At 30.3% G+C, this 12,505-nt stretch overlaps 2 protein-coding genes across 2 annotated transcripts; one reads left to right on the forward strand and one right to left on the reverse strand.

Moving 5' to 3' along the window:
- Positions 1-7,110: 7,110 nt before the first annotated feature.
- LOC126549906 (uncharacterized) lies at positions 7,111-7,866 on the reverse strand. The gene is made up of 2 exons (XM_050200306.1): positions 7,857-7,866; positions 7,111-7,815 (listed from the first exon to the last, which is right to left on the reverse strand). The coding sequence occupies exons 1-2, from the start codon at positions 7,864-7,866 to the stop codon at positions 7,112-7,114; spliced, it is 714 nt and encodes a 237-aa protein (XP_050056263.1). The 3' UTR covers position 7,111.
- On the forward strand, positions 7,654-9,442 carry LOC126550179 (E3 SUMO-protein ligase ZBED1-like). Its single transcript, XM_050201221.1, has 3 exons — positions 7,654-8,479; positions 8,545-8,796; positions 8,879-9,442. The coding sequence occupies exons 1-3, from the start codon at positions 7,984-7,986 to the stop codon at positions 9,235-9,237; spliced, it is 1,107 nt and encodes a 368-aa protein (XP_050057178.1). The 5' UTR covers positions 7,654-7,983; the 3' UTR covers positions 9,238-9,442.
- The last annotated feature ends 3,063 nt before the right edge of the window (positions 9,443-12,505 follow it).

The following is a 12,505-nucleotide window of genomic DNA, read 5'->3' on the forward strand; positions in this document are numbered from 1 at the left end:
GGTGGTAAGGGTCGGAGGGCTGCTGTTGGTATACTATGGAGGGCTGGTGGTAGTATGGAACGGAGGGCTGCTGCTGGTATACTACGCAGGGCTGTGAAGTTGCAACCATCGGCGCCTGCAGGTGTTCAAATGGAGGAGCACTTGGCTGGTACATCTAAAATAAATTATTACATCAATTAAAAAAACCGAGACGCAGATATCCAGTGGGAATGTACTAACAAAAGTCTGGCAAAAGAAATTCCGGTAAAAAAAGTCCGGTATATTTATTATATAAATTTATTTACTTCAACTTAAATCAATATTATAGGTACAAAAAAATTAAAATATGGCATTACATACCAAAAGCCGAGAGATTTTTGAAAATGTACAAAGGGGGAGTAGAATAATAGATTGGAAGCCAGGGTAAAAAAATATATAAAATACCATAAAACATTTCATTTTTATTTTTCAATAATGTTTTATTTTTTATGGTCAAATTTACAAATGAAATATAATATAATATAATCAAACCCTTAATAGTTTTTGCTTTTTTACTTTAGTTCCCAACCTAACCAATTCGTAGGTACTAAAGTAAAATATTGTTTACATAAACATATAAATAACTTATATATATCTCCTTATATAATAAAGCGTGAAGAGGTTCGTTTCCTTATAAAAAGAGTGCGCCTCGGTCGCCGTTTTTATACTCCATGGCCCGCCGCCGTCGTTATCGAAAACGGACGGTTCTCCAACGCCGCCGTCTCGATAACGCGTTTTTCTTAGGTTAGGTTCGATTATTACGCGGGTTTTCGACGATTTTATTATTTTTTCGATTTTTTTTTTTTTTTTTTTATCGGCTGTTTGTTATATTAAAATATGTTGTTGTATTTTCAAGTGTACGTTGCTTTGGGAAACGTTATTTTAAATAGACAATTAATATTAATATAAGCTTTATTGTACACGAATTATACGGAATTATTATATATGATGGCATACTCATAATTTTTTTATTTATTCACACACACACATACATATAAAATTGATATGTTTCTTAATATAAAAGCAGTTAGGTAAGTCAAAGTTGTAATTGCAAATATTCTTAATCATACCTAAGAGTTTATGACACTTTTCTTATAGTATTTTATTATGCGTGTCCTTTAAATTGACTATGATGTAATGTGTAATACATTTTAATGTATACTGTAACAATTTCTCTGAATAAATTATATATATTTAAATATTGTTATATATTGTATTGTACAATTGATACCTATTTGATTTGTTTTAAGGTTTTGTCTAATATATTGGACTATGATGTAATATTATAATAGATACCTACAACACACTGACACTGTACATAATATGCGGTGTTCTCTGCGGTCCGGAAACGGCGTAAGGGCTCGACGTTCGACTCGGTTTCCCATCTCAAACTGTAGTCGATAGGTTTAGGCGTTAGGTCCCCGTGCTAGGATAGTCAGGTTCGAATCCCGCTCCGGCGGTTTCATCGTCGATCCTGACTTGTATCAAGGGATAAAGGTAGATTAACAAAATATTGTTATAACATAGGTTAGTGGATATAATAAAAAAGTTAATAACAATAAAAATATTAAATAGTGACTAGATACTGACTTGTATCAAGGGATAAAGGTAGATTAACAAAATATTGTTATAACATAGGTTAATAAAACAATAAAACAATAAAACAATTACCTAGTTTTTCTAACTGTACACTTTTTTTTTGATATTGGATTTGGTTCATCAACTGTTGTAAGAATTTGTATAGCATCATACTTTAATTTTCTTCTAGGCACGACTTTATTTAACATTTTTAAAACGCGTTGTCTAGAAGTAATTTTAGTAATTAAAATGTAAACAGTAAATCAGTCAATATATTGTTTAAAACCAACTTCATTAAAAGATGTTCAGGAAGTGTGGAACTCGTGTAACGACGACTCGTGTTGTTTTGTTATCAACCGCCTAAACAGTCAGATAGTATCATATTTGTCAGTTGTTACTTGTTAGATTAGGAGTAATCAATCTTATCTAATCAAATACAATATTATTATGAAGTATAACCATGGTTAGAACTTAGAATTATCTAAATTCAAAGATCCTGAAGCCTATGTTATGTCAAAAAGTTATTTTATGGAGTTACGGCAAAGAAGCCATTTAAACACACAATATTACTAAGGCAATATGCAGTAGGAGCATGTAAAACTTCTAGAAATCCGATTCCTAAGAAATTATGTAGTAAATCCATGGACTTGCTGCTTTTGTTCTTAGTATATGGCGTTACTGCACTTTTGCTTAGTATTTTACCTGAATTCCAGAATATCTTTGAAATAATAATCGATTTTCAAGGAGTTTATAGTGATTTTTACTGCATTTTACCTTGGTAAAAAAAAAACGCGGGATAGTTCAATTAATAAGAATATTATATAAATTCACTTTTCACAATTTTGGAGTTACTGCAATTCTTGGTAGCAGGGCAGTATAGTAAAACTATCTTATCGTCGATAAGATTTCGACTTGACGAATTGTAAATCTATTTATTGTTGGTAAATTCGTTATACTCAATACAAAATTAGTATTTATTAATTATCAGTGTAGGTACATCATTACTATACGCCTTCACTTCCACAGTCGGCGTATTATTATTAAATACGTACAACTTTAAATATGCGAATGTATTTAAAAATTTTGCTTATTAGGTATATTTGTGTTCATAGAAGACCAATACCTTATTGAACCCCTTAAATATATATATTATGTTTGGGAAGTATTAAGAACACCAATATTATAGACACGGAAAATACGTATATAATAATAAGATGCAATTGCACAATATACAATATGAGTCGCATGTATGCGTATGTGACATATCCGGGCAGATTAGACGTCGTGGTAGTCCGATTACCCATGACGCCGTGACCGAGTATCTCCGAAATTAGCGTCGTGATATTGTAAACGTTGGTGCCCTTTATCAAGCGGGACAGTATGCGTCGCTTGACGGATCCCCGGACGAATATATTCGAACACGATTCGAGTTCCTTTACAAAGTTCCGTATCATGGTGTGCGGTTGTTCGCCGTCGTAGAGCGCCATACCGTGACAGTGTTCGTATCCATATCTAAACGTATATTCATATTTCGAATTTAATCTTGATGACACTTAATTCAGCAGTCATTTCTGTAATACATAACTTACACTTGGCTAATAGCTTATTGTTATCTACTGGCAATAACCAATTCCTGTATTCATTATTGGTTAACCACTCATCTCTAAATTTCTGTTTTTTGTGCGAATAGGTTTTAGAACTTTCTCCTCGTCTCCTTTTAGTTTTATCTGGCGTCGAACAATTACTATCACTTTCGTTCTCCGACATAACGAAAATTTGGTGAAATTAATGAGTTATAAGAAAACGGTGAAGTGAACGACAAACGATGTACTATGTTTTATGTGTACCGCGGTTTAACTACGTCCTACACAGTACAATATAATGAAAACACGAAGGAACAAGGAAGTGAAAACCGAAGTCGATATAACATCCTTACGATGGCAACAGGCAAGACAATGAATTATGGAAAATGAGGATAATGGATTATTGATATGTATAATTTATAAATAGATTTTGACGTAGAATCATTGGATTTTATCAGTAAGATAGTGAGATAGACATTGTCTATTCTATTTAAGTGGTTTTTATTATTTATGCCCAAAAATTATAAATTTTATTAAATATTTGATTTTTCCATGTTTAATAAAATTGTAAAATACGTGATTTATAATAATTATATAATAATTATTTTTAAAAACTTAATAAGATCGTATTATTTAAAGGTTTGGTGGGGGATCGTACTTGTCTCTAAATTATCGTATTTTCCCACCAAGATCGTACCATTTGGCAGCACTGCGCCGGATGGACACAACAGTCATCTCGGTGGCCTGATCAGTGTTGCCAGGTTTCTAAATCATGAAGACCGTACGATGTTATCAAAAAGTTCGTATTTATCGTTCAAATACCGTACAATTTTTTTTCTTGGATTTTTGGTAATTTACCAATTTACAATGGGAACAATCGTACCGTAGAAGTGCCATACTTGGGACAAATGGGGTATATTGGAGCACAGTTGTCGTTTTTGTTTTTTATCGTCGCTACACCGATCATAATCACTTTGAAATCACGATTCGATAAGAATTTAGAAACTAAACAAAAACAACACTTCTTTTGATTGTTTAACACTATTTAGACAGCAAGGTGTAATCACAACTTACCTATTTATACATAAGATTCTATTTAATTTGATACATTGATTTTCAATCACCATTTTTTTTTTAATTCCACCTTCTATGACTGTATTAATGTAAATTTGAAGTCTGACTTAAGGTAATTTAGTTACCTGCCAACTTAAATATTTAAAAGTATTTTTTTTTTTTTTTTTTTTTGTTATTTTGTTAAACATTGTTATATTTTTAATATTACCTAAGTAGGGTTATTCTATATTTTTTGTATAAAAGTAATTTTGGAGATTAACTAAAAAGTATCAAGTAATTTTTATTTTGTTTATGAATATCTTTTTATTTAAAAGGAAATTTAAAGACTGAAATAATTTATTTTGTTAAGTACCTACTATACTTATATTATATAGTAGGTAGTGAACGTTTTCGCTCGTTCACTCATTTCAGTAATCACGAATCAATAACACAAACCAAAATCATCAAATTGCATAATTAATTGTATATTTTTTATTAATGTATTTGTATTTCCTGGAAAGAAAGACATAGAAATATAATATAGAAAAACCAAATTTATTTATTTATGTATGGTGTCTTTCCATTTAACAATTAATTAAAATAAATAACAAAATAGGTAAAATAGTTACAATAAAAATATAATAAACTTCAACTTAATAAATATAATCCAAGTGTTATTAGTTTAACCGTATATAAATATTTGTCCCTCTCAAAATTTAATTTCAAAACACTACATAGTTAGTAGTTAAGTAGTATATAATAAATATAATGAAACAATTTTTTTACACTGATACCTATTTAACAAAATGTAAATAAAAAAATAAAAAAAAGGTATAATAATTAGTCTTCTAATAAAAATATTTCTTCTTCCTCATTTTTATTGATCACAGTCTTATTTTTATTTAATTTAGTCTTATTAGTTACTGATTGAGGGTACAAAGATGTATACGTCATACTATCAAACATAAGTTTGGTTGGTTGAAAAGATATGCAGTTTCCATTTTTTTTTTAAGCATTCACTTGTTATAACAGTTGCAGATACTGTACTAGTTATTAACCTATTTCTAGATTTAGTCTTAATGCAGTTGATTTTACTAAAAACTCTCTCGCAGCTTGCATTTGAATGAGGAAGAGATAAAACAGATAATGCAAATTCAGCAAGATCTATGAATTGACCAATTTCCAATTCTTTAATCAAAGTCCAAAATTTGTCTGGTTCTTTTTCAGTTTGAATTTCATTCGGTAATCTAACTAATACTATAGTGCGCCACTGATCATCTAGTTTTTGAATATTACTATCTCCGTTCACAATTCTGTGAAGCTGTTCAGACAAACAAGTGATTGATGGGTACTTTTCCCTCATATTCGAAGAGAGTGCTATCGATGGTGTCAACATATTACCTAAAGGTAGTATTGGATTTGAAAAATCATATCTTTTTTTATTTTGTAAGCAACTAGTTTTAATAAAGTTAATACATCTATTATAAAATTCTTTAAGTATATCTTTTCTTTGTTGAATAGCAGGTATTTTAATTTGATTTAGAACCTTAACACCTAAGTAAACTGTAGAAGTACTTACAAATTGATTTTCATCATTCGAATTAACACTCCGATACTCATCGGATATAATATTACTATATTATAAGATTATAGTAGGTATTACTATTATATTTGAAGATATTGTTCGATTCCCATACATAATATTTAATATTTTTAAATATATGATAATACATAATATGATGATTGTTAAAAATAAAATAATTTTATTTTAAAGACTCTATATACCAATACAAATATAAATATATATATTTTTGCGTAAAATTTTTATACATTATATTAATATCGTAATAATATAAAAAATAATAATAAATGTAGGTCAATAAATATTTCATTATAAATATCTATGTGGTTTTTTTAACGAATACTGAGGATATCCGTAGATACCGTGTGACGTAATAGGAAGTCTATCGAATATTCTAGAACAATTTTATTAGTTATTAAATACGATCGACGTGCATAATTAATTCACACTCGCCGGCTGAACTGAAAAGTTGTTGGTCGCATAGCTGGCACTCTCCCTGAAATTTGTCATGCAATAGCGAATTGACGCTAAATCATGACAGACGTAGGGGGGAAGGAGTGTTACATCAAACGACCAACGGACCATTTTGATTTTTATTGTTTATGTTGTAATAAAATCCGAAAGAAAATGCACAAGTATAATTTCCATTCCCAAATTTAACTTAACAAAAAATAAAAAAAAAACGTAACAACGTAACAACGAGTCGTTCGTTCGTTCGTTCGTTCGTTAGATGTTAGTAAAAATCTGAAGATATTGTTTGAAATCTGTTTAATATACAAACAAACAAAAAACGTAAAAATGTAACAACGTAACAACGTAACAACGCAACAACGTAACAACATTAGTCGTTCGTTCGTCCGTTTGTTCGTTCGTTCGTTAGATGTTAGTCGTTATTATTATTAAAAATCTGAAGGTATTGTTTGAAAGCTGTAATAATATACAAAATACATACACACATACATCTATAACGATAAACATTCGATGTTAAATAATGTACGATGATACATACGATGTCATTATAGTAACACGATAATGTTGTTGGTCACAAGAGTATTGTTGGAGATATTTCCGGAACGATAACGTTAAATATTTAATGAGTGTGTTGTGTGTATGACCATGTGATGTGCAAATAATATAATTATAAAAAAAAAAATAAAAAAGAATATTGATAAAATTTTAAATTAAAGTAGGTCAATAATGTTCATAATGTTCATAATGTTCAATAATGTTCAATAAATGTTCATAATACATAGGTTCATAGTACAATAATATATTAAGCGACACATGAATAAATATTCTAGTAACATGTAAATATTTCAAAATATTGTAATATTAAATAATCTAAATCATAAAATTCTTTTTTTAATCGGTGATCTAAAAGCTGTTGCATGGACGCAACATCCACTATGTTAAATTTGGAAGTAATATGTAGTCTATGAGATGGTCTGGTAGAAAGTGCCTGAACAGCTCTAAATATTGTAGTCTTGAACGCGAAACATGCTGTCATAGACTGGTTGACCTTATCTGCAAAATTTAATTCGGGAGATAAAGATATGAGAGCCTCGTTCTCTTCGCTGATTCCGCAGGTTTTAGCATAAGCGCTCCTTCTTTTCCTAAGCCATCCTTCAATGTTTGCATTCGTCAATCTCTTTGTTATAAAATTCCAGTATATCCCAATGGAAGCTTGGATTATCGCATGATCGATTTCTAATTCTGTGTACTCCTCATTATCAAACATAGTCTCGTCCCAAGCATTTATCCAGTTATCGGTTTCTTCTTCATTATAGTCAGTCACAGTGAATCCGACTGATCTTATAGCTCTTTTTATTTCTTCGTCGAGATTTAGGAAACTCCCTCTGCAAATGTTCACATATACCACGAAACAATCGATCACTTGCATATCCTTGTCCTGTGCTGAAAGGTAGAAGAGGGATTTCATCATTTCCAGATAGTCCTCTGGGTTATTTCGTGGAATGTGAAAAAATGGAATATCCCATGACCCTCCGAGGAAATTAGATATATTTTTGTACAAAAAAGTTAACTGAAAGCCATACTGCAGTTTATCTGTCTGAAATCATAACTACAGAATTAAATAAATTTGATATTTTTCATAAAGTTGTGGCTATAGTGACCGATGGAGGGAGAAATATAAATGCTGCAGTTAGGCTTATGAACATCCAACATATTCCCTGTACAGCACATAAATTAAATTTAGTTGTGAGAAATGCTCTAAGTTTAACAGATAATGATGTAAATGTAGATGGAAATATTGAAAATAATGATGATGGCAGTTCTGATAGTCGACTAAAAGAAATTTTGAAAAAGTGTCGTAATATAGTTGGATTTTTTAAACGCAGCGAAGTGGGCAATAGAAAATTAGTTGAAAAGCAACAACAAATGGGTCTACAAAATATTTTGAAACTTAAACAAGATGTATGTACGAGGTGGAACAGTACACTAGTGATGATGGAAAGGTTAGTACAATTAAAAGAATCTATTACAATTGTAATAATGACGTTAAAAGAAGCACCACCAAATCTATCACCTGATGAATGGGATGTAGTGGAGGATTGCATTCCATTGCTAAAACCATTTCACAGCATTACTGTGGAACTATCAGCTGAAGAATATCCGACGATTTCCAAAGTTATACCACTTATCCGAGGTAATATTTCTAATAAATAAAATATTTTTTTGTAAATTTGTTATTGAAGTACAGTTATTTTATAGGATTACAGATTGCATTAACCAATAAAGATCCCTCAACAATAATTGGAATATTATTAAAATCTAATCTCCACGAAAATATTAGATCACGTTTTCAAGGAATAGAAAAACAATCATTGGTTCCTCATTTCGGTCGAGCAACATTACTTGACCCTAGATGTAAAAAAGTGGCATTTAAAAATGAACAAAATGCTTCTGATGCTGAAGCATCAATAACAGCAGAAGTAGCCAGTCTATTAAACACCCCAATTCCTGGTAATAAATTAAACTTAATAAAATAAATAATTCTAATATTAATAATAATTCAATTTTTACCTGTAAAAATGTTTTAATATAGAACCAGAAGTTGTTCATCCTGTACAAACAGAAACAGAAGACCTTTGGGGATTTTTAACAACAAAGGTGAATGATATGCAAAGTCAATCAACAACAACAAGTTGTGCAATGGTTTTAGTTAAACAATATTTAGGTATGCCATATCAAGATCTTTCTTGCAAACTTGCAGAATATTGGGAAAAGCACAAGACATTGTTGTATCCATTAAATGAAGTGGCATTAAAATATGCATCAATACCTGCTACATCAGTACCTTCAGAACGTATATTTTCCAAGACCGGTCAAATTATGTCAGCTAGACGCAACAGATTGTTGCCCGAAAATCTGGATACACTTGTTTTTCTTAATAAAAATATGTAAAATCACTAAAAACATAGTTATGTCGACCTATTATTAGTTTAAACATTATTAAAAAGAAAAGAAAAGTTTGTTAGTTATAAATAATATACAATGTACTTGAAAATTATAAGAAGTTTTGTATTATTCGGTAGGTAGTGCAGATTATTCGAAAAATTATTCGGTAGTACCTACAGGTTATTCGAATAATGAATAATATTATTCGATAGTGCAGATTATTTGAAAAAGTATTCGGTAGTGCAGATTATTTGAAAAATTATTCGGTATTACAGGTTATTCGAATAATTATTCGATAGTGCTGATTATTTAAATAATTTTTTAAAAAAATAATGTTATTCAGTCCTGGATTTATTATTCGAATGATTATTCGATAGTTTATACGAATAATCGTACAATAATCGATAGTACAAATTATTCGTTACCGCCCATCACTATATTTTATAAACATAATAATATTATACAACCGTATAGGTACATATTATATACTTACACATATTATATATTATATAGTATACGTGCATATATGTATATAGGTATATGTATGTGTATCGTAGACCAAAACATGTAAAATATATTATGATGAATGTACATTATGCCCCTCCTGTGCTGTCTCATATTTAACTATTGTAAAGCTACGGCTAAATAAGAATATATGTAAGAGACAGCCAGTTCCCCGCGTTAACACCAGCGCACACGAACTCCAAGCCAGCCCAACAGCTTGTAAACGTTTTAGTTAGGTAAGAATAAACTGGATATATTTATAAGTATTTGGATCAATCCACATTTATTTGTATCCTGGGTACCATTTGCTCCCGAGCTACGGTTAACTTATATTCATAAGAAACTAACTTCTTCCCTGAATATCATATATTTAACGGGTCATCCCCGACCACGTTACAAACCTTAATAGACAATAACAAGTTACAAGTAGCTACTGAGTACTTATAATATATGCTTTCTCATAAAGAAAACTCAACATGTTTCTACAAGTCAATTTTTGGTCTGAAAAGAAAAGAAAAGAAACATATAAATATTGTAATATTGTAAAATATAATATTTTTTCTAGTTATCCTTGTTATTATACTGAAATAATCACAAATATTTTGAAAATTCTCCAAACAATATTTTTAATTTTATTTACTTGTTAATAATAACTAATAAGTAAATCACAATGCCAATAATGACTATCCAAAAGGTTACTATAACTATTAACTCAATAAGGTTTATGTTGTAATTAAAAATATATAATGTATTTATTTTTTTAATTATGTTTACATATTAATGTAAACATGTTATAAGTAAAAAAAAAACATTATTAATTTTATTATATACTGTAATTATTACAAAAGGTAATCTATTATAGCCTATAGGTAGGTACTATTCGTTATTCAATATTCAGTAAGCACTTATAAGTACTACATGGTAATGGTAACACGATTTAAAGAAATTCTAACTTTTTACTTTTTATGAAAGTCTGGGACAGAAAGGGTTAAAGTACTTAATTAGTAATTAGTAATCCCAAATTTTATTTTGAACTTTTATTGCGAGTTTTTTTTTTGATTTTAAATTGTTAGGTAAGGCATGATTCTTTATTTAATTATTAAATACCTACATTATTTAACATAAGTACATTTTTATGTAGGTACTTCAGATATAATATTTAGGACTTGTATCAAAAAACAAGTATTGTCCATTTGTCCTAATAAAATAAATAGGTACAAAGTACATCTGTTATTCTGATCACCATATATAATTATAATTTATAAGTACTATACAGTACTACCTAGTACAGTAGTAACTACATGAACAATTTTTAGAACTGAGACGAAATATACTATTTGACTTTTTTATACTATTATTTTTCATTATTCACCCATCTTCTTATATTGGTGTATTGTTCTTAGGGCAATTGTTAAAAAAAATAAACTTCAGCGCTCTGCTTCCTACATAGGTACTTAAGAAGTAAGTACTAAGTACATAGTACATACTAAATATGTTTTAAAATTAGTAATTAAGTAGTTTTTTAAAAAAAAAAAAAAAAAACAACTACATCCAAATAAGGAGTACAGTAACATAGGACATAGGTTATTTATTTATTTTTTTTTTTTTTGAAATAACAGTAACTGTTATTTTAACTATTATTTTTGGAGTAACAATGACAGTTTGTAACTGTTCCCAAAATTGATAACAGGTTACCATCACTATATTTTACAATAAACAAAAGAAAGTGAAAAAAAAAAAAGTGTAAAAAGTGAATACTTAACTGGATAACAGTATTATAAAAACGCGCTGAAAAACTCGAAAACACTACGAGTAAATAATATCAGTGATAAATAGGACAGCAGCAGCTGGTCCTATACGATTATTTTTTTTTCGTATCAGAGTAACTCAGTGACCGAAAAGCGCCACCTATCATGACACGGCGGAAACGTGAAGAGGGCCGGCCCGCGGCCTATGAGTAAAAGGTAAATGACTCGGACCATCATGCCTATCACGTTATACGTCTATAGCAAATGTAGGTACCTATTATAGCATACCTACGTCATTAGAACCGCTATTTTTTTCTGAATTCGTGCCGCCGCGTTCGTGTTGGCCGCCCATATTTCCCCTTCCAAGCAACTGTACGAAGTATGATATCGGACTATTTATCATTTCCGCCGCGCGCCGGTTACGACGTTACGAATTTACGATCGCTATTTGTCATTTGAACACCATTGTGCGTGGTAGTGTAATAACGCCGACTGATGGACTGCTTTTTTTCAAAAATAATAATATTTCATTATTTTGCGCGACAATCGACCACTATTCGTTCGCCGTCCGGTGTGCTCTTAAATGGTACGGAATAGAGTCTACAACAAATCTACGTGTATATTTTATTTTATCGCTGTCGCCAAAGTTTTGTTCTGTTGACCGTTGTCTACGTGTACACTTTTGGTATTACAACCACGTGTTCAAGGTGATTGTAGAAAGAGAGACGGTTCGTGCGGACAAACAATAATTTTGTCTATTTATTTAACGGCCATATTACAATAGTGCCTAAGCGTTATTATTACGATAAATGTAATGGCTTATGTTTTGACCGTGCATTAATAATTGTAACGGCGATCGTTGAAACGAGGCTGTTGTCGACTGCGGTGACTAAAACGCCGTTTTGTTTATTTTATGTGAATAAAATATAATACGTACGAATTCGAGTAATAATTCACTGCTATTTTGACAGCGCATTTGCAAGGATTATTATTATTCGTGTTTTCATTATTAAAACACGTGG

The sequence above is a fragment of the Aphis gossypii genome, chromosome 2 (assembly GCF_020184175.1).
Source record: "Aphis gossypii isolate Hap1 chromosome 2, ASM2018417v2, whole genome shotgun sequence".
NCBI lineage: Eukaryota > Metazoa > Arthropoda > Insecta > Hemiptera > Aphididae > Aphis > Aphis gossypii.

Excerpts from the sequence above, each read along its gene's own strand:
- LOC126550179 (XM_050201221.1), top strand. The coding sequence starts at position 7,984 with ATGAACATCCAACATATTCCCTGTACAGCACATAAATTAAATTTAGTT. Across the intron at positions 8,480-8,544 it reads AGTTATACCACTTATCCGAG|GATTACAGATTGCATTAACC; the intron begins GTAATATTTCTA and ends GTTATTTTATAG. Across the intron at positions 8,797-8,878 it reads ATTAAACACCCCAATTCCTG|AACCAGAAGTTGTTCATCCT; the intron begins GTAATAAATTAA and ends GTTTTAATATAG.